Source organism: Entelurus aequoreus, linkage group LG05, assembly GCF_033978785.1.
Source record: "Entelurus aequoreus isolate RoL-2023_Sb linkage group LG05, RoL_Eaeq_v1.1, whole genome shotgun sequence".
NCBI classification, from domain to species: domain Eukaryota; kingdom Metazoa; phylum Chordata; class Actinopteri; order Syngnathiformes; family Syngnathidae; genus Entelurus; species Entelurus aequoreus.
The window spans coordinates 49257871-49281872 of NC_084735.1; the positions used below are offsets into that span (position 1 = coordinate 49257871).

General features: G+C 37.2%; 1 protein-coding gene across 1 annotated transcript in view; it reads left to right on the top strand.

Moving 5' to 3' along the window:
* Positions 1-24002, top strand: part of robo4 (roundabout, axon guidance receptor, homolog 4 (Drosophila)) — a 67921-nt gene that overhangs the window by 21920 nt on the left and 21999 nt on the right. The window contains exons 4-17 of the mRNA XM_062048297.1: positions 935-1055; positions 3937-4075; positions 5621-5748; positions 15577-15689; positions 15759-15990; positions 16063-16184; positions 17922-18093; positions 18200-18397; positions 18491-18533; positions 18637-18749; positions 19148-19465; positions 21412-21507; positions 21627-21762; positions 22488-22721. Coding sequence (XP_061904281.1) covers positions 935-1055; positions 3937-4075; positions 5621-5748; positions 15577-15689; positions 15759-15990; positions 16063-16184; positions 17922-18093; positions 18200-18397; positions 18491-18533; positions 18637-18749; positions 19148-19465; positions 21412-21507; positions 21627-21762; positions 22488-22721 — 2165 coding nt within the window. The remainder of the gene's footprint in view (positions 1-934; positions 1056-3936; positions 4076-5620; positions 5749-15576; positions 15690-15758; positions 15991-16062; positions 16185-17921; positions 18094-18199; positions 18398-18490; positions 18534-18636; positions 18750-19147; positions 19466-21411; positions 21508-21626; positions 21763-22487; positions 22722-24002) is intronic.

The window sequence follows — 24002 nt, forward strand, 5'->3', positions numbered from 1 at the left end:
GCTTCAACATATGGGTATTATTATGGAAGGACCCTAAAATGGCAGCTATTAGGAGACATTATCTGCCGTTTTGTTTCCCAATATTATGTAAAAACATTTTTTCTTACCTATTGGTACCTGCTGATGTGTATTTGGGATCTGCATAAAACCCGAAATTTGCGCGCTACTGCCACTGTAGTCCGCACCGTATAGCCAATAAGCTCCTTCTTTTCTTTATTCTCTTGTTGTGAGGCATCCATCCTCCGCTGTTGCCATTTCTGCTATAAAGTAGCATATAGTTCTAACTTATAGCTCTCAATGGTAAACGCTAAAAACTACTTGTACAACAACGATGACGGGAGAAGACGCTGCGGAAGTGAAGCCACGGAAAAAAGACCATCCTGAAGAGACGTTCAGAAAGCGAATTGAAGATAGTCTGTAAAACATAATCTATGCAACATTTTGACCATCATTACATGTAGGGCTGGGCGATATGGCCTTTTATTAATGATATTTTAATATTTTTAGGCCATGTCACGATACACGATATATATCTCGATATTTTGCCTTAGCCTTGAATGAACACTTGATGCATATAATCACACCAGGATGATGATTCTATGTGTCTACATTAAAACATTCTTGTTCATACTTCATTATTATATGCTCATTTTAAACTTTCATGCAGAGGGAAATCATAATGTAGACCACAAGGAAGTCTTAACTGTAGGAAAAAAAATCACTAAATTACCTCTTTAATGCGCCTTACAATCCGGTGCGCCTCTTGTATGAAAATGATACTGAATAGACCTGCTCATCGACCGTCCGCCTTATCATCCGGTGCGCCCTACGGTATGTTAGATTTTATTGTGTTTTTGTTATATCATTCAACTCCTTTTGATATGATGTCTTTCTCCACTGTACTTACTATGAGGGTGTTTTGTTTGTACTACAGGAGTTGAATGGGAAGCTTATCATCGATCCTGCGAAGAAGAACCACTCTGGTGCCTATGTGTGTGTGGCCAGCAACACTATGGGAGTGCGAGAGAGCAGAGCAGCACGTCTGTCTGTGCTTGGTTAGATGTCTCAATTTCAAATTATTATTAATTGGCAATACAGCATTTGTACACAATGGGCCTGCTTTACAAAATATGTTCTTAACAATAGCCTTGCTCATTGGCACCAACTAACCTGTAGCTCCAAAAGGGAAACTGCACTTTTAAAAACATTTTTTGCCTATCATTCCCCATCCTTATGTAAGACAATAATTTTTTTATTTTTTTTTAATGCATTCTAACTCGTAAATAAATGCGAGCCAAAGTTTGCGTACAATTTAGCCTATGGGAGTCGCTCTATTGTTGGTTGAAGTTTATTTAGGATATTATGCCTATAAAGCGCTTAAAAAACATTCAAACACCCCCTTTAAGGTTGTTTATACACACTGTAAGTATATTTATAATGTAGTAACAGGGACATTCAAAATAACATGTAATATTTACATATTTTGACCATTTTAAGCATACGGTGGCGCATTAATTTAAAAAACGCAAGACATTCACAAAGGTGAAAAAGCAGCTCACCAGCTGATGATGTCAACCTAGCCACACAAACTCGTTAGCTCGTGACAATGCGTTGCTAAAAATGTGTTAGCGCTTATAATAACAGTATCAGTCATACTTGGTTAATATTCAAGTCACGAAATGTAAAAATAGTATTGTTGGTGCTTTTTGGATGGTTATTTAGAGGGCTTTCTGGGCAGAATTGACTCAATTGGAAGCAGACTTTTATTTCCGTTTATTTAATGATGTTTATTTAAAGAATGCATCAAAAAACAAAAACATATGTCTTCTTTTCTTACATAACGATTGTATAAGATGAGCAAAATTTCAACAAAAAGGGCAGTTCCCCTTTAGGAGAAACTCGAAGTGGGATTTAGGAAAAGTTCGGTGCACAATTTGTTGTGCTCAACCTAATAATTAGCCTGCAGCTCTTAATTAGCATAGATGACGTCCCCTGTTCCCTACATAAGACATTTAGTTGTATTTAACTTGGTGAGAATTGTAAAAAATAAGGCTATTTATTGTTAAACAAAAAAGAACTGCATTTTCATGTGCACATGACACTTCCATCTCATGTTCTTATAAGTTTGAACTCACAACCGCCCTGAGATCGGTAGGTTGTGAGTTCAAACCCCGGCCGAGTCATACCAAAGACTATAAAAAATGGGACCCATTACCTCCCTGCTTGGCACTCAGCATCAAGGGTTGGAATTGGGGGTTAAATCATCAAAAATGATTCCCGGGCGCGGCACCGCTGCTGCCCACTGCTCCCCTCACCTCCCAGGGGGTGATTACGGGGATGGGTCAAATGCAGAGGACAAATTTCACCACACCTAGTGTGTGTGTGACAATCATTGGTACTATAACTTTAACTTTAACTATCAATGTTTTTGTTATGATCCGCTGCCCGGATCATATTTCTGTTTACGTTTTCTAGTCACTTGTGTTTTTCTATTAGTCTTGCTCTCTTTCTAGTTCCTGTTTAAGCACTTCTGAGTTTGGTTACCATAGTTACTGATTACTTTCACCTGCCGCGGGTGTTCCCGGCGCACACCTGTTTTTCATTATTGTCTTAATTATATAAGCCTGCCTTTTCATTCAGTCTGTGTTGCATCGTAGTTTGTGTCCGCACGACAGTTGACGACTTCTGTTCCTGTTCTGTAACCTTGTAGCTTCCGCGCTAAAGGCTCTGGTAGCCTGCTAGCTTCCACGCTAAAGGCTCTGTTTAGTGTTTTACCCTAGCTCCCACGCTAGCTCTTTTAGTTTTGTACTTTTAGTGCTATGAGCACGTGTTTATTTGTTACTGTCTGATTTATGCTTTAATAAATCATTGCTTACCTGCAAGCTGTGTCCGCAGCCCGATCTGCATTCCTGAGAGAACGCACAACCGCACCCGGTCGTCACAGTTTTCTCCTTACACTATGCTAATTAAAACACACCTACAATTAGAAATTAACTTAAGAACACATTTTTGAAATCATTTAACACGTTAACACTCTAGATGAGTAATTCGATAATCTTATAGGTATCAACCGAAGTCTGTCAGTACTCTTGGTTGCAGGCTTGTAAAATCAAACGTCATATTTTGATACCATTGTTGTACGTGACTTCACATTGGGTCACAGACTCGGCACCGGCTCAAGCATTTAGCCAGGAAACAAGCAGCCAAGCACTCAGCTGACTCAGCCGGACTGCCTCTAAGTAATATGACAATACTCCATACCAACAAAGCACGAAGAAGGCGCTTAAAAGTACAGTAAGGCTCTACTTTTTAAAATGTGCCATCTTAATTCTAATTTAAATTTTGATTTCAACACCTCCAAATTTGATAATGAAAACTACAACTAAGACGCACGTTACAATCAAAAGCTGGTGTGGCATAAATACAATACTTACAGTTCAAACACTTTGTAGGACTCAACAAAAGACAAGACTTCCTGACTGTAGTCTTTACACGACTGCCATCTAAAGTCTTGGAATTGCAACTGCGTGCAACGTCTACTATATGATACAGTACAGTACTTGCAAATAAAACACAAGATGTTAATTGTTTCACAAATGTGTTCTGAGCTATGCTGTCCAGTTGTTACCTTGTTTTATTACACTGTGTAGTGTAAGAAAACATTCTTTTCTCACACACCTCTTGTAAGAAAACAAGATATCTACTGGACAGCATAGCTCAGTACATCTATTAACACATTTGAACACTCACAAAAGTACTATACATTGGTAAGAATACTGCTGTGTGTGTAGAAATTACACTTTCTTTACAAGAAAATTTGTATGACTAAAATAAAAATCGAATCTCAAGAATGGTTTGTGAATAAGGCCCAATGTTTTTGAGTGTAGTGCAGTGCAAATGCAATTCCACATGAAGATAATATCTGCCTTTCTGCAGCAAAACCAGTTTTGGTGCTGAAGCCGGAAAACGTGTCGGTGAGAATGGGGGAGTCTGCCCAGTTCTACTGCCAAGCAAAAGGTGACCCTCCACCTGCTGTGGTCTGGAGCAGAGAGCAGGGGCCACTGCCCAATGGCAGGTATTGACAACTACAACATGCACAACTGATCAGAGCTAATATACTACACACACAGTACAATAACAAAGTACCAGTGCTTTCCTAAAAGTACTTTAAGAATAATATTGTTTCAGTTCTTTCAGTAGATATATGGGATAGCTGGGACTAGGAATGTAACGATTCCTCACATTAATTATGACCAAAATTATCACGGTTGTCATTATTATCGCGATATTGTTGAGTGTGCTCAAAAAGCACTTACACACAAAAATTTAATTTTTTTAACCAAGATTTCAAATAAATAAACTTACACACACAATGCACTTTTCTTGGCAGAAAAAACTAAACATATATTGATGATTAACTGCGTTATAATTCTATGAGAGTTTTGCAGATGCACATGCACGTCTGTGGGCTTTAGCTGTGGCTGCTTTTCCAGGATTCTGATTGGACAAAATGTGCATGACAGCTGACCTATGCAATTGTGTGTACACGTTGACAGCTTTGAAACTACACTTGTGTGGATGGAGATCGTTTTAACCCCAGATATGCGTTTTTAAAACTATCCGTGTTCTTGTGGACATGGCCTATGTAGGCACATTCTGTAGGTTCAATGTACACAATATAATATGTTAGTTGCGCAAACAGCTATGTGTTGATACAACTTTAGATTGGGGTATGACATTTGTAATGGACAATGACGTTAATGTGTCTTGTTTTTATGTTAGCATTTAAGCTAGCTAACGATTAGCACACTTGCTGCTTCTCCAGGAAATGAGCAATATCACTGTGCTGTGAGTTTATCAAACGCACTTTATCAATTACAGTTTTACAATAATTAGAATTTAAAAGGGTAATTTTAACGGTCTGATGTATTACCACAATTTATCATTACTACAGGTAATTGTTACATCCCTAGCTATGACTTTGTGTTGATCTTGCTAACTGGCAGCAAGCTCTTGCTTCATAAAGGTAAACAAACATCCTAAACAACTTGTATCTTTTCTTAAAACAGTACTTTAACTGCATTTTCTTACAAGTATTCTCTAAACAATATTCTTCGCCAAACAGTAACTTGATAAGTGGGCAGGCACCCCATAAATCAAAATATGGACAAATAAGCAGTTAAGTAGTAAACTGATAGATTGTTACAAACATCTGTTCTGTAATGGCAAGTGAGTAAGTATATTTTAAAAGTCCTGTGACTGAAATTAAGGATTGTTTAGTTTCCATAGATTGTATATAGACTCATTATTTATATTTATTTTAGATACAATTTAAGATTATTCCAAAGAGACATATTGTTAATACATGTTTGATAATATTTAATATACTATTGATCAAAGTTCAAAACCATCTATCTGCTCGGTTTTCTGATTGGTGGATTTTAGTTTGGATGGTGGCATAAAACTATGTTAAGCAAAATCCACTAAATTAGAAAATTCTGCCAATAAACTTTTTTGCACATTGACCATCAAAATAATCTGTGATGTGAATGTGTAAACCCAAGTTTTAGTACATCTAATTAAGAGCCCATTAACAAAACTAACATCTGTCTTTGCACAGGTATCTTGTGAACCCAGACCAGACACTCCAGATGCATTATCTGACGATGGAAGATGCTGGCAAGTACACCTGCACCGCAGTCAATGATGTAGGTGTGGTCACTGCCACCGCACACTTATTCGTTGAAGGTAAACTAATGTCAAGATGTATTTTTCACCATATCGTTTCAGACAACATTTATCTCATTTCAAGTTTCCCTTATTTAAGCATTTTATTTTTGTAAAAAAACAAACAAGTTTACAGTAGATATGTGTTGAATTGAGGTAACCACTTAAAATGCACGTCTAAACTGTTCAGTACAGTATTTACATAATTACGTTTTTCTTTTTTACACTGATTTATAGGGATGATGTTTGATAAGAAATTATCGAGTTCGAGCCTATTATCGAATCCTCTTATCGAACCGATTCCTTATCGATTCTCTTATCGAGTCCAGATAGGTTGTTGTATATGGAAAAAAACACACAATATTTGGTTTAACAAAAGCTCACTTTTATTATATAAGAAAAAAATAAAATCTAATAAATAAATAAATATTGACTGTTAACCCCCCTAAAAAAATAAAATAAAATAAATAAATACTGACTGTTGTTACCCAAAGTATATTAAGTGGGATTTTTCAGAAAAACAAATATATACAGTAACACAAAAACAACCTGTCTCTGTCTCTGTGATCACTATAGGTGTATAAATAGTAATATAGTGTTAAATAAAATCAGTCCCTTGGGCACAAAACTGAAAATAATACAGCTCTCCAAAAAGTGCACTTCTGCTGCTATTTGACATAACTGTTTGTTATGATGCTTTGACATTTTTGCACTTTATTTCTTTATTGAAAGAAAATTCTATGAAGAGAAAAGTTGTTTGCAAATGTGGTTACAATGCTAAAAAATGAAAAGTTAAAGCTAAAAAAAGAAATACTGTCATGTCTGTGTTAATCATGTTTTTGTTTTGCTTGGTTTTTGGACTCTTTTTTTAGTTCCTGGTTTCACTTCCTTGTTTTGTTTGGTTTCCATGGTCACCCATTAGTTTTCACCTGTCATGTCACGCACCTGTTTCACGTTTTGAGTCACGCACCTGTTGTTAATCATGTGTTATTTAAGTCCATTGTTTTTCTGTTGGTCTTTCTGGCGACATCATATTTATGCTCTGCACGTTATCATCGTTTTGCTTCATGCCATGTTCACAGTTCTATGTCAAGTAAGTTTTTGTTTCATGTTTATCGTTCTCCGCCTTTGTGCGCGCCTTTTGTTTTCATAGTCAAGTTTTTTACCTCCGCTGTGAGCGCTTTTTGTTTATACCCTTTTGAGTTAAAATATTAAAAATGTCCTCACCTGCACGCCATGTCGGCTTCAGTTCGTTTGCATCTCGGGAAAGCAACACACGCAGGAAACTGCATCTTAGTCCATGTCTTGACAAATACACTTTATTGAGTTAAAATCTTTCTTTATATGTGAAAGATGTGATGTTATGAGCTAGGGAAAATAACAACTACACTACCCAGCATGCAACGGGAGTCACGAGCATGCGCAGTAGCCCCGAAAAGTGTTGTTGCATGTCGCCACCGGCAGCTAAGAATGAGGTTATGAGCACACTGTGAAAGTAAACGTCAAGAACTCAGTCAACACGCCTCGTCTGCATTATTTATAATTAGACAGACAACACATATACAGTGTGATTTTGTTTTGTTTACAAGGAAAGAAAAACAAAAGTTAAAAAAGGGAGATGTATGTTGTATATATATGTATGTGCTGCGGTTGCTTTAAGAACGTTGCGACAGCTGCCGTAAAGGAGGTGCGTTGCTAGCCTGGTTGCTATGTTTCCGGTTGGTCGTAAAAGTGTTGGTCATGTGTTTGTACCCTGCTCAAATCTCTCAGTAAAGTTATTCAGTGGATTATACCTTTAGTTTTGAATTTTATTACACCTTGGAGTGCTTTTTCTGGTCCATTTTTTTCCTGCTTTCGCTATCTGCTCCTAATGACTGAGCTATGTGACGTCATTTCTTGTGATGTCACACGGGGCATTTCTGGTCGGGACGGGATTCGTTCCCACGGATTCGAATAAAGAAGCAACTCTTTTTCTTTACTATAGTGGTCTCGATAACGGGTACCGGTTCTCAAAAAGGGATTCGTGTCCGAGGACTCGGTTCTTTTCTTATCGAACAACCGGGAAAATGTTTGAGAATTATATCTTGGAATGTAAAAAGGTGCAAATGAACAGGTGAAACAAAGAAAAATTCTAAAGCATCTAAACAACCTTTCTACTGATATAGCTTTTCTACAGGAAACCCATTTTAAAACTGAACATTTAAAATATCTGAAAAAAGGATGGGTTGGTGAGATAGTTGGTGTTGGACTGTCCTCTAAAAGATCTGGTGTTGCTATAATGTTTAACAAAAAGATTAACTATATTATAAATAGTGTATTTTTAGATCCAGAGGGTAGATATATTATTATTAACTGCTATATAGATAATAACAATATCACATTGGTAAACTTATATGCACCCAATGATGATAAACCTTCTTTCTTTGGTGACATGGAGCTCAAATTGGCAGATTATGTTGATTCTGATATAATTATGGGTGGAGATCTAAATTTAACAATAAATCCAAATATTGATAAAACTGGTAAGATCGTTAAACCCAAGAAATCTGTTTTTTCTCTTCTGAAAATAATGCAAACTCTTAACCTAATAGATATTTGGAGAACCTTAAATCCATATGAGAAGGATTACACTTTTTATTCAAACATACATCAGTCATTTTCAAGAATTGATATGTTCTTTGTTCCTAAGGCAATTGTAGAAAACGCGCAGGCTAAAATTCACCCAATAATTATTTCTGATCATAGTCCAATTCAAATCGACGTAAGCTTTCCTCCTGCAGATACTTTTTCTTTTTCTTATGCCTTCTGATCTCTCTCTCTCTCTCTCTCTCTCTCTCTCTCTCTCTCTCTATGACCACCCCCCACCCACCCCCCTCCACACCCCTGATTGTAAATAATGTAAATAATTCAATGTGATTATCTTGTGTGATGACTGTATTATGATGATAGTATATATGATAGTATATATCTGTATCATGAATCAATTTAAGTGGACCCCGACTTAAACAAGTTGAAAAACTTATTCGGGTGTTACCATTTAGTGGTCAATTGTACGGAATATGTACTTCACTGTGCAACCTACTAATAAAAGTCTCAATCAATCAATCAATCAATGTCGCTTTCCAATTCAAACAATGGAAAATTAATATTTCTTTATTAGACAGTGAGGAAAATAAATTACGAATTAAAGAATTTATTTCAGATTTTATTAAAAATAACCAAAATTCTGTCTCTGACATTTCCACAATATGGGAAGCACTTAAATGTTGTGTAAGAGGAGAACTTATTAGGATTGCAAGCTTTAAGAATAAAAAACAACGTGCTGAAGAAAATGAATTATTGAATGGAATCAAACAATTGCAGGACACATTGTCCAAACAGTATAATTAGGAAACATGGATCAAACTTTGCAAACAAAGAATGGAATATGATAATATAATAAAGCAAAAGGTTGAATATAAAATTAATAGGGCAAAATTAAAGTTTCATGAATACGGCGAACAAGCTGGAAAGCTCCTTGCGTTAAGATTAAAGAAGCAGATGACTAGAAATCATATATCTAATATTAAACTTTCAGATGGTAGTATTACTGTTGATCCCAAGCAAATCAATGAAACGTTTAGAACATTTTATACAAATTTATATAAGCCTGAGAAAGATTGTAGCATAGAAGCTATGCAATCATATTTAGACGCAATACAACTGCCATCCTTATCAGAGCATGACATACAATTTCTGGAGGAACCTATACAATTAATGGAAATTCAAAAAGCTATAAATTCATTTGCAAAAAATAAATCTCCTGGCCCTGATGGCTACAATACGGAATTTTATCAAATATTCAGTGAAGATTTGTCTCCTCTATTATTACAAATGTACCAATCTTCGTTTAATAAACAATTGTTTTCTCCAACCTTCAATTTTTCTCATATCTCATTGATACATAAAAAGGATAAAGACCCATTGAATTGCAGTAATTATCGTCCTTTATCCCTAGCCAATATGGACAATAAAATATTGGCAAAAATCTTAGCCACACGATTATCAAATGTAATAAGAAAATTAATTCATACTGACCAAACTGGCTTCATGGTAGGTCGACAATCTTCAGACAATACAAGGAAATTGTTCAATGTTATTTACTATGCTAGAAGTGTCCCTTATCCCACAGCAGTATGTACTGTTGATGCGGAGAAGGCATTCGACCGCATAAACTGGTCATTTATGTTTTGCACATTACGTAAATTTGGATTTGGAGATAATTTTATACAATGGATTAAGATGCTTTATACAAGACCCATGGCATCAGTCAAAACCAATAATCATATTTCAGAACCTTTTTCATTAAAAAGAGGAGTAAAACAGGGATGTCCTGCATCTGGATTATTATTTAATTTGGTTATTGAACCCTTAGCTGCAAAAATAAGAAGTGAACATAATATTCATGGTATAAAAATTGGCTCTCAGTATAATAAGCTGTCGATGTATTGTGACGACATATTTCTCTACCTTTCACATGTTAACTCCTCTCTTCACTATATCAATAATGTCATCACTGAATATGGCTGTTTATCAGGGTATAAAGTCAATTGGGACAAATGTGAAATATTACCACTTAATAAACACTGCAAGAAATCATAAGTTCAGAACTCCAAAATTAAATGGAAAGAGGCAGAAATCATATACCTAGGACTACATATTACACCAAACCTTTATGCAAGTAGAGATCTAAATCTTAAACATTTAAAAAATAAGATAGAATCCAAAATGGAACGCTGGTCACGTCTCCAAATATCACTTTGGGGTCGTGTGAACATAGTAAAAATGAGTATACTGCCAGCAGTTAATTATATACTGAAAATGATGCCTGTCCTAATTAAAAAAGTTGGTTTAAGAAAGTACATACAATGATATCACATTTTATATGGTGTGGAAAGAAGGCCAGATGTTCATACTTAAGGTTGTCTTGTACACAAGATAAAGGAGGACTACAATTACCAAACTTCTTACATTATTATATCTCCTTCGATTGTGAACAAGCAAGCCACTTATTTCATTCTTCTGCAGATAAAGATTGGATCAACATAGAAAAAAATATGTTAATGAATTTGGACATTGATGTGGGGAGCTTATATTATATTAAAAAAATACCTAATGAATTGAGGCAGAGTCCAATAGAAGCCACCTTTAACATTCTAAAACTGTGCCAGAAAATACTAGGAATCAACCCAATGAAATCTGTAAATCAACCGTTTTGGTACAATCCTATTATCATAATTAATAAAAATGTGGTTAAATGGACAACATGGAAAGACAGAGGTATTACTAAACCTCATCATATTATTAATAAAAACTCTTTTAAATCGTTCAATGATTTAGTTGAACAATATAATGTACCCAGAAATCATTTTTTAAATTTTATCTCTTTAAAACACGCTGTAAATAAATGCATATCCTCTGAAAGTATGTCTTTAAATAGCCATGAACTGGAAGATGCACTTTTTAATCAAGATACAATTAAGAAATGAATTAAACTATTTTATGGAATAATAAATGAACACCACACTAGAAATGCAAATGATGCATGTGTTCGGAAATGGATGATGGATTTGGACATTTTAGATGAAAGAGACATATCATGGAATGATATTTGGAAAAATGCCAATAAGCCCTTTAGAATCATTAAAGATAAACTGACTCAATTTAAGATATTGAATAGATAGTATTTTACATCTTCTCAGCTGTTTAAAATTGGTGTAGTAGATAGCAAGTTATGTATGAAGTGTCGGGCAGCTGAGGGAAATCTTGTTCATTTATTGTGGGAATGTCAGAGAATAAAAGAGTTATGGTTGAAAACAACAAAAGAAGCAATCACATTCCTTAATATAAACATCCCAATGACACTGCAAACTTGTATTCTTGGGGATCTACATCAATTTAGTAATGTGTCATCAAAGAGTAAAAATGCTTTTCTTTCAATATGCATAATAACAAAAAGGGTAATATTTAAAAAATGGATAGCTGTTGATAGTCCAACTCATACTGATTGGTATACACAAGCTATGGAGATGATATCAGTAGAACAAACTGCATTTAGTTTAGATAATAATGAGTCATATATTTGAATATGGGATCAATTATTTAAATTTGTTTCAACTATTAAATGAACCAAAATATGACTTATTATATCTTTGTGGAAAATATTGGACACAGTGTATTGTCAAGCTTGTGAGATGTGATGCAGGTGTGGGCCACTGACACTATTGTTCATTTCTAATTTTTTTATTATTTTTTATTAATGTTTTTAATGATAATATCAATGAGTTTTTTTTTTAATCATTGCTATTTTGAAATTATTACTAATATTGATGCTGTTGTCGATAATGTTAATTTTTGTTTCACTACATTTGTATTGTTCCGTGTCATGTTTGTGTGTCCTCAATTGCTCTCAATTGCTCTGTTTGTTGTTATTCTTAACATTGCTGGGACGGGTTTGGTTTTGGAATTGGATTGCATTATTGTGGTATTGTTGTGTATTGTTCTGTTGATTGATTAATAAATTCATTAAAAATAAAAAAAATTAAAAAAAAGAACAACCGGGAAAACTGGTTTCAAGTATCATCCCTACTGATTCATAGTATTGTCAGTATTCGGGCTGTCTTTGAATAGGGATTATTTATATTCGAATCTGATTTATCAGATTTTGCCAAAGCCGGAAATCAGTACAATCTACAACGTTTTATGTCTTTTTTCAAGAGACAAATAAACATATTGTGTTTGATATGTAGTACTGCATACTGACTGGTCAAGAGGTGTTAGTAATGTCACATGACTGCAGTTCTAGCTCCTAGTCTAGTAGAACCCAGACGTGTAGAACCTGGGCTGCTTGGTTGACAACCAAGTATCCTAACCACTTGTAAATATATGACAATGCCTGTAAATGTTGACTTGCCTACATGAACCTTCGACAAAACACTCATACTAGTTTAACTGGGATGATAGATAATGCAATGAGTTTGAGGAGAATCAGGTAGTGCTGATCTAAAAGAACCTATTATCATACCAGGAATCTAAACTGCTGTGCCATATGAGACTGAAAATGCAAGATGACTAGCCACACTCAGGGGGACTACCATAATTAACCTCATATAAAAATAACATTGTGAGGTTGAAATGAATCAGGTAGTACTGATCTGAAGGAACTAATTTCCATACCTGAGTTAAATCTGTGTTACCTGGGTGAAAACCAGGATTCCAAACCACTATACCAGGGTTGTTTCAACTCTGGCTAGTGAGCCAAGTGCTGCCCGCCGGCGTCTTCTGTTCGGCCCGAGAGACGTCATAAGTTTATTACGGAGTTAGGCTCACCGGTTGTCTAAAGCTTACTTTTCAATATCTGTCAGTCTATTTCTATTTCAGATGGAAGGGATAACAAACTAAATATAGATGTACAGTATCTTGCTATGTTTTGAAAAGGTATAGCAATAAATAAGCTCTGCTTATTCTTACTCCTTTTCGGACGTGCTGTAATGAAACAACTGGAAATATGTGATCTGTGTTAAACGCAAGTAAACTCAGCCAGCATAGTTAGTTGTCCTCTGTTTGCTGTCCATGTAGCATTCATGCTAGTGACACCATTCTTGATGTGCGCAATGATAAGAAAGACTTTTGCTGCAATACCAACTAATTACCTCAGTTGTATCTGTAGTTCCTTTTGAGTTTGTTTTGAAGGGCGCAAATCACATCGCTCTAACTATCATCACTCTGGCATGCGACGTGATCATTGCCTGCCACCATCTGGCGGTCAAAACAAACACTGTGATTAATATTATTCCATTGATAACACGATAACGCAATTTTTTAAAAATTAATCACATGCGTTGATGCGTTAACATTGACAGCCCTAATGTGTATATATATATATGTATATATATATATACAGTACAGGTCAAAAGTTTGGACACACCTCCTCATTAGATGCGTTTTCTTTATTTTCATGACTATTTATATTGTAGATTGTCACCGAAGGTATCAAAACTCTGAATGAACACGTGGAGTTATGTACTTAACAAAAAAAACGTGAAATAACCGAAAACATGTTTTATATTCTAGTTTCTTGAAAATAGCCACCCTTTGCTCTGATGACTGCTTTGCACACTCTTGGCATTCTCTTAATGAGCTTCATGAGGTAGTCACCTGAAATGGTTTTCACTGCACAGGTGTGTGCAAAGCAGTAATCAGAGCAAAGGGTGGCTATTTTGAATTAATGGTCTGGTCTGGTCTCATTCCCGTGCCGAATTTGGCCCCTGGGCCACCAGTTGAATTACCCTGGTCTATAGGATATGAACTCTAAAATAACTACTATTCATTTTTGCTGAGACTTAATCACAAACACGTGGGATTTTTTGTTTGGGCACTTGCCCTGAGATCGGTAGGTTGTGAGTTCAAACCCCGGCCGAGTCATACCAAAGACTATAAAAATGGGACCCATTTCCTCCCTGCTTGGCACTCAGCATCAAGGGTTGGAATTGGGGGTTAAATCACCAAAAATTATTGCCGGGCGCGGCCACCGCTGCTGCCCACTGCTCCCCTCACCTCCTAGGGGGTGATCAAGGGTGATGGGTCAAATGCAGAGAATAATTTCGCCGTGACAATCTTTGGTACTTTAACTTTAACTTTTTAATTCCGCAGAAGGATTTGCAGATACAAGGACTAGTTCATGATGCGTGTTAGGCTGTAGGATAACCCAAACTTTTGGTGAAAACCAAATCATACTAAAAAGTGGTGCGTACAAAAACCAAGCTACCACTGTATTGTATTCAAGATCAAAGTCAATGTACTTATATAGCATAATTTAAAAACAGCCACGTCTGCCCCAAAGTGATGTGCAGATTAAAAAGAAAGGTAAAAGATACAATTTTTTTTTACTAAAAATCACAATAAGTACAGAACATTCTATATAAAAAACACGACTAAATACACCAATCAATTAAATGGTAAAAACTAAATTAGCACTACACATACATTGTTAAAATCAGCACTAAATAATATAAAATAAGAAATATTCATCAAAATTATAAAAAAGTATAAATTTAAACATAAATATGTCAATAACATCTCCAGCTCTGCCTGTTTTAAACGTCAGTGCAAATAAGTGTGTTTTTAAAGAACATTTAAACATTTTGAGAGAGCATTCCAAAGTTTAGGACTCCAGCCAGAGCTCTGTCTCCTCTGGTCTTTAGTCTCGACTTTGGGCAGATGACCTTAGAGTTCTGATCAGGGTGAGCAGTATAAATAAGTTAGATAAATATGGTGGAGCCAGCCTACGGAGAGATTTAAAAACAAACAATAAAAGTTTAAACTTAATTCTAAAAACAACAGGCAACAAGTGTAGAGAAACCAGTGCGGTAGCGGCGTGCTCTTTTTTCTGCTTTCCTGTGAGCAGGTCTCGAGCGGCGTTTTGGACCAGTTGCAAACGGCGAGTGGAGGACTAATTAATGCCAAAATAGAGAAAATTACAGTAGTCAAAGCGGGATGTTATCTGTGCATGCACAACTGTTTCTAACTAGTTTATGGGAAGGTTATGATTCGACCTTCTAAAGTAGTTTAAACTGGAAGAAGGCAGTTTTTATCATTGAGCTTATTTGTCAAGTTTAAAATAATTATCAATAATAACACCAAGACTTTTTGCATAAGTGCGAGAGTAGAACCATAATAAACCAAGAGCACTGTTAAGGTTAGAGAAGAGATCAGGCTCACCAAAAATGACGATCTTGTTTTTTTTCTCAGTTTTATGAATTTATATGTCATGAAATACAGTAACGATATAGGTCTGTGTGTTCCGTACAGCTTCCAGTACAAAACAGAAAGACCTCCACAAAGAATTGTCTGCCCTGCGTGCTACTCTGGAAAACGTCAGCATCATGCACCCAGGGTCTAATATGTCACAAGTAGAGTGGAAGGTATGTAACAACTGTTCCAGATAGTTTTAGAGAACATGTTCGTTCATTTGGTGTATGTTTTGTTTTTAGCTCCAGTCCGTCCTCACTCAACCTCATTACCTTGATGGCTTTGAAGTTCTCTATCGTTCCCTGCTACCTGCCAGCTCAAACTGGGTTGCAAAAAAAGCAACAGTGCCGAGCTTTCAAACACAGGTTGGCCCCTTAAAAAGAGGCTACAAGTATGAGTTTAAGGTTCGTCCATATGGCAGCAGCTTGTATGGACGGGAGAGTAACACCCGTCTCCTCACAGTCCCAGAGACAGGTGAACATATTTCTGCTATTACATAGTATTAATAAAATACATTTTTATTTAACTATTGACTTTTATCTGCAGTGCCCAGTGCTGCTCCACTGGCTGTTTCAATAACTGTCAGCCATAATCACAATAACTCCATCCACCTAAACTGGGAGCCTCCTCCTTTGGAATCTCTCAATGGGATCATACAGGGTTACCAGGTAAACTAATTTAAAGCTCGTTTCGCTAAAACTTTATCAAAACTGTATAGTCCGGCAATTTATTCAAGTAGGGTTAGTTCTAAGTCCATCATTAAATTCATGTTGGCTAAGGTAGAAGGCACATAACACACATATTCAACTGTTCAATACTTCTTACACAACTAGTTATCTAACATGAGCTGAATAACAAAATTCACAATAATGTGAATGCGCTAATACATTTTCTGGTTCAATTTAGTTGGTATGCAGACTCATCTTCATCATGCTGTTAACATTTTGACATCATAAGTCAAAGACAACGCCAAAGACAAAATTCATAAACAGTACCTCGCCATTGTAAAGTTTGAAACAAGATGTTCTCAGAGGGAAGTGCAGGCCACTGAGACCTGAGTGCCACAAAGTGTCATCGGCAGGTTGCAACAAAGATACAGAAAAACTGGAAGAGTTTCAGAAAAATAAACTGCATGCAGTTATGGGAAAATTAAAAACAATGTCACATGTTGTGAACAGCAAAGTGTGCAAAAAGTACGGAAACATTCAAATAGACAAAAGTTTAAAGATGGTGAAATTGAGTTTACCTGTAAAATGTGTCATTTTTATTTGTGGAGAAAACCCACCAATTTGTGCATTTTTCTCCCACGAAAATAGGGCCTATTTTTTGAGAAAACCTATCTCATTCACCTTCTGTCAGTAATGATTAATACATATGTTATAATAAAGCAAAATATGTAAAGTATATTGCATAACTGTATAATAGTACAGACTACAGTACAATGAGTACATGGTTTAAGGCAGGGACTTGCGGTTAGTGGGTGGCATGTAAGACAGAGCCTCACTTGTGATTAGGGATGGGTATTGAATTCAGTACTTTTATAGATAACGACCAAATTCCGTCAGTACTGCCGGGTACCGATTCACTTAAAATCAAACAGTTCTATATTTCCATATATTTGTTGTACGTGATGTTACATCCAGTAGCAGACCCAGGACCGCCTCATTCACTTGGCGGGTAAACAGGCATATTCGTAGTAGACTGCTTCTAGGTAATGTTGACGTTTTCCATGCCAACAAAGCAAGCATGCCGGGTAGAAAGCACTCAAAAGTAAGGTTCCACTGTTCTAAATGAGCTTGCTTGATGCTAATTTACATTGGATAGGCCATATACATGCTATTAATTGGCAGTAGCAATTTCACGCGGCCAATTGCACTAAGTGCTAACTAACTAAATGCATGTGACAAACAGCTGGTATGTAATAAGTACACTACTTAGAGTGTAAACACTTTTTAGGGCTCAACAAAAACAAAACTGGTACATTTAACTTAATGACAAAGACTACTTCCAGACTAAAGCAACACACCTACAAAATAAAATTAATGAATACGTGCAAATGAGACTCAGAAATGTAATACAATCCGACAATATCTAGACAGCACAGTTATTTTTATCAGCTCAGTGATAAATGTTGAACAAATTAGACTTTATTATTAAACCTATTAAGATTTATGACCACCCACACACAACATTTTTGAAAATTGATGCCTGTGCCGAGCAAAGTATGATTCAAAGACGTGTTTCTATGAAATGTTTATTTACAAATCAATTATTTAGTTCTGTGTTCTCATATGCTGCAAATGCAAATTACGCAAATAGATTTCAAGACAATTCGTCATGATTGCAACTACATGAAACCCTCTCTCACCCAGTCCTTCAAACCTAATGCAAATGATTGTATTCAGGTGTGGTGCGTGGAGTCGGATGAGCAACTGTACCAAAACTGGACAGTTGATAGCAGCCGGCATAGTCTTGATGTTTATTTCCTGCAACCAGGGAAACGCTACTGGATTACTATTGCCGCAGTCAATGGTGCTGGAGTAGGAATCCTCAGTGACCCTCATGGAGTCGTCATAAGTAAGCAAATTGAAACTTGAAAATCAAATTACTGTTTGTATCTTTTTTACTGTGTTATTCCAAAATTAACGTTTTAATGGAGTTAATTTGCTTTTTTGTATCAAAGACCCACAGATTGGTTTTACCTCTGAGACAGACAGCCACAGACTGGATCAGTCTACCTTTTTGGCCCTGCTTCAGGACCCGATATTGATTGGCAGCATCGGTGCCCTCTTGTGGTTCATTTTAATGGTTGCAGCTGTCTGTCTTCTAAAACGCCACAGCAAGATGTGTCACCTCATACCAGGACGTGACCGGGCTAAAAGTGTGGAACATCATTAGGAAATATTAAACAGTTACCAGTTACTATCCCCTTGTTACTTATTTAGCATGCTTTTGTGATTTTTCCCATTCTCAGGTTTGCATAGATTAGCCACTGAAGATCTCTTCATAAATCACAGGTAAAATATGTCCTTTGATAGACTAAATATTTAAGAACTGTAAATGTGTAAGGAAAAGACAAAAACCCTCAACATATTAAACATTTTCTACTATGGGATTTAGGATAACAGTTCCAGACTCTCCTTGGATTTCTGGGAGTTGGAGACCAGCGTTTAACCAGAAGTACCAAGACTTGTGGGTTCAGGGTCACAAACACTCTGGGATTAGCAGCACAAGTGAGTACTGCGTTTGAACGTCCTTAACGCTACTGCACATGCGTGTGATGTTGGACATGGAAGCGGATGTCTGGGCCATATTTCATAGATCAAAGTTAAGAAGTCAAGAAGCGTGGGGAAACAAGGGAAATATATGAGTTCAATCAAAACGGGACAGTTGAGTGTTTACAGTGGTTACGTTTTAAAAATTGATTATTTCTGACTTTCTTGTAGTTGTATTAGTTTTACACACGCAGACGCAATAAACTCCCAAGATGCATCTTATCATTCATGTTGTTTGTAATGTTTCAATGTATAGTCTAGTATTTGTTGCCTTTTGATTGTGGTCCATTTTGCAATACACATCAGCAAACAAGGATGTTAAAACACATTTTCTTTGTATACATTGATTTCATCAGGTTTTCCAGTGCCAACCAAGAAGGACCCAGGCTGTTTGAACCCAGATTTTCCAGTTGTGACTGACAGCTGCAGTGTCTACGGCACCTTTTATGTTGATCTGATGGGAAACGGGCTAAAGACCTTCAACAGTCCCAGACAATGCCCTAAAATGCCTCACGGTCTGCCACAACAGCAAGGAGCTGAGACCATTCAGATATTCACTCAGTCTGCCCCCAAGACCTCGCCCCACACTTGTCGGGATGCATTACCATGGAAACAGTCCATTCGACCTCAGCCCAAGATGGGTGTGCTCAGGGAAAAGAGCCACATCAAGCAAGGTGAATCTGTTTATTACATTATGACCACTTTGTTGGTACTATACCTACAGTCATGTTCCTTTGTTTTTTGTAATGGAAAGGTGAAGTGGTACTTTCTGAATCCCGAAGAAAATTGTGAGGTGGTCTGTTCTCATGCAGAGATAACGTCTACACAAACTTTTATTTATTTTGAATTAAAAACAGCATTAACTCACTAAAACAGTATTAGAAAATACACAAGAAAGATTAATAATACATTGGCACTACTAAAAATAAAATAAAATATATTACTAACGGTAAACTACAAGTTTTTTAAAAATACAATATAAAGTGCATATACAGTAGGGCAATAACATCCATTTCCCCTTCCAGAAATAGCAGCATTATTAAGCCTCATGGCACACGATACCAAAGAAATGTTCAAGCCTCTCAATCAATCAATCAAAGTTTACTTATATAGTCCTTAATCACAAATGTCCCAAAGGGCTGCACGAGCCACAACGACATCCTTGGCTCAGATCTCACATCAGGGCAAGAAAAAAACTCAACCCACTGGGAACAACGAGAAACCTTGGTGACTGGTGCAATGGATGCCGAGTGGATACAGTTAATAATGTGAGAGTCCAGTCCATAGTGGGGCCAGCAGGGGAACCTCTCAGTTGAACAGTGCAACAAGGGGAATCTGGGACAGCTCTCTGGTGAGAGAGGACAATGTGGCTGGAGTTATTGGGGATTGAGCCTAATTGAGATAGTGTCCTCTGTTGTACCACTGCCTCCACAAACTCCAGCTCATACCTACCACAGAGCCTACTCTCCGGATAAGAGGGTCAAGCCTATGTGTGTCTGCCCCAACAGACTGCTGCATATAGAAAATATATGCACAGAGCCTGGAGCATGGTACGGTCGTACATGGTGGCAAATGTTGTGACCCCAAAATGCAGAGACAGGTTTGCAAGTGCAGGAAAAAAAGGACAGAGTTTGCATAAAATGCATTCTGACTGGCAACCAACAAGTGTGTCCTGATTAGCAATCAGGGACAGGTGAGGGAGCCAGCGCTCTGACCAGAGGAGTGGTCGGAAATGGAGGCAAACAGGAGCGGGAAATAAAAATAAGAGCGACGGACAGGAAATGATACAAGACAGTGAAATTAACTGTTGTGTGAGATCATGACAGAACAAACATTAAAGGAGGCAAGTCTCCTCAAAAAGTCCTTCTTGTTTACACTGTGCAAATGTTCTTATTGTCCAGTTGTAGACCGAAGTATTTGTATGTTGACTCCTACCTCTATACATCAATGATAGGATAGAATATACTTTTTTTCATACCACAATGGGGAAATGCCACGGTTGCAGATTTAAGGTCACGGTTCATTACAGCAAGGGAACAACATGTAAAGCACAAAACTGCTTTGATTTTGTGTAAATAGCTTTAATGGTTTTGAAATGGAAATGGAAATGGTCTGTACTTATGTAGTGCTTTACTATTCCTGAAATGATACCTAAAACGCTTTACATTATATATTACATTCAACCATTCCCACACACATTAACACACTGATTGCAGAAGCTGGCATTCAAGGCGCTAACCATTACACATCAGGAGCAAAGTAGGTGAACTGTGTTACTCAAAGACACAACGGCCGTGACTAGGACTGCAGAAGCTGGATACAAACCAAGAACCCTCATGTTGCTGGCAATGCCGCTCCACCATCTGAGCCAAACCACCCCAAACATAAAAAACTGCAAAATACAGGCAAAAATTTGACTATGAATACATACCAATATTGCCATCTCTTTAATAGACATGAATTAGGCATTGTGGCAATAGCAGACTCTATGCCTTAATACAAGACAGGACACCTCTAAAATTATTTGCACCAGTTAAGTTCACATTGTAGAGAAAAATATATATTTAATATCTAATGAAAGAATGTTCCTCAAATATATAAACCAAATTTTAATTTGCAGAGTTGCACGCAGTGAGCAGTGTCCCAATCGTAGCAACCGGGTACCAGGCTGGTCCACCTCGTGTCAGCAAACAGAGATTCAGTCACATCCCATCAGGTAAACTCCCTTAATATCTCTTAATCCAGCAATTATAATTATGTGTTCTGAAAAACTGTATCCAAGAACTTTAAATAAATTCACGTGATGCCAAGTTTTATATCTGTATGTATATCAAGGGTATACTCAAGGTTCTGGCTGTCCTCGGCTGCTGCATTACTCTACATCCCTACACCTATTGGACATGTGGCCACCACCAGGGCTATTACACTTGGAGGAAGCTCCAGACACTCACAGTGTGACGTCAGATGAAGGGTAAAATGCACAAAGAACAACCCATCCATCTATTTTCTACCAGGTATCCCGATCAGAGTAGAATACACCCTGGACAAGTCCCTTTAGAGACAGACAACCTTTATACAAACATTGACTGAACCCAGGCTACCTGCATAGAAATCAGCCATGATAACCCTTATGGTAGTAGTACCGCTTTAGTATTTCCACATTCAATCAAACATATTAGCTCAGTTGGTATGTTGAGTGTGTGTTTGTTTTTAATTGTGAGTTTGGTGTATTCACGGGGTAGTTACAACTTCATGTTCATGCTGAGATAATACTGTTATAGGGGATTTTTGTCCACACTAAAGCAGAGTGGAATGCATAGGGAGTTCATTGTTCTATCCAAGGTCAAAGCACAATGAGTACACACTCTATTTTTATCTTTGCAAACAAACACTCATAATATCCTAAATGGTTGGATGGTGGTAAAAGGTACCAGGAACGAGACGAAGGGAGATGCTTAAGTTAACTTTCGGTTTCGTTAGACAACACCCGAACAACTCAGTAAATGAGATTGGTGTCTGTGCCCCCTTAAAACACTGAAGATAGGTCATTAATGGGTCTTCTACTACCCAGATAATACAATCATGGCAGCAAAGTAGTGGCACAAGAAGAAAAGCACAATAAGGTCCCGTGTAACCTGACTGTCTAAAAAATATAATATATACATATACTGATGATTTTTTCTGCATTCTTTTCAGATCCAGTCGCTCAACAAAGATGACAGAGGACTTGGGCTCTCTCCATTCAGTGTGTGGTACCTCAAGCTACCATGCACAGCAAGGGGCCACTGCCTCCAACAACAGCTGTCTCTCCTACAGCCACCTGTCTACTGCATCCCACATTGCATCTCTGGAGGAAAAAAAGGACGGCACACTGACAGCACCGGAAGCCACTCAGTATCTGGAGCTCCAACATGAACCAGAAGAATCTAGGTACGTAAAGATACAATTTGATTGCCTATTTATTCCAAATGATTATTGTCATGTATTATTATAAATTATTTGTATAATATCAATATTAATTTAAATGATATTACATTAATACAAATTTAGATTTAGAATTTTGTTGCAGTAAGGTTTCCCCGACTACTAAAATAATGAAAGGGGTTGAAGCATCAGCGTCTGCAGCTAGTACTTACGACAGGGGGAGAGAGAGATCGGGTTGTTACTTACATAAACAGCATATGAATGTGAACAGGTAGATAAGTTTGTAACATAAATAGTCAACATATGAATGTAAACAGGTCAACATAAAAGAGAGGGAAGGGAAAAGGTAGATTCTCTGGCAGGAAACATAACTACACGATGACACGATGCTTAAGTCAGCCATGACTATAAGCTTTATCATATTTATTTGTTTTAAGTCCACTCTTGAATAGAGAGGGCATGGTTGTAAGGTGTTATGCCGAGTGTATTTATGCATAAGCTTGTTATACTTTTTGTCCGTTTAAATTGTTGATCTACTAGAAGGGGCCCAAGAGTATATTTTCAACTTTTCAGGGTTGTGTATATGTTAGGGCTTAGTTAAATGGTAAATTGGCTATACTTGTATAGCGCTTTTCTACCTTCAAGGTACTCAAAGCGCTTTGACACTATTTCCACATTCACACACACATTCACACACTGATGGCGGGAGCTGCCATGCAAGGCCCTAACCACGAACCATCAGAAGCAAGGGTGAAGTGTCTTGCTCAAGGACAAAACGGACGTGGCGAGGTTGGTAGAAGGTGGGGATTGAACCAGGAACCCTCAGGTTGCTGGCACAGCCACTCTCTGTGTAAGCCACTCTCTGTGTAAGCCCTAACTAAGTATTTTTCATTGTCCAATCTGATTCGTTAGAATTTTACACAACTATCAGGCATTGTTCTTTTACAAAGAGTGATTGATATGTAGTACCACACTCTGACTGGTCATTAGTTGTCAGTAACGCCACATGGATGTAAATGTAACCGCTACAATGACCCTGACAAAGTTAATTAAAGAAACATATCACAGGAATACAGTCTTTCAATGAGCACAAAACACCAATCTCATTTGCACCACAAGAAAAGGCTGAATCAGTCAATTAAACACGGTAGAGATTTAATGGTTTGGTGAGTACTGGCGGAGCGCCATGAAGACCATCAAAGCTGACTGTCCATCCATCCATTTTCTACCGCTTGTACGTCTTGGGGTCACGGGGGGCTGGAGCCTATTTTCTGCATTCGGGCGGAA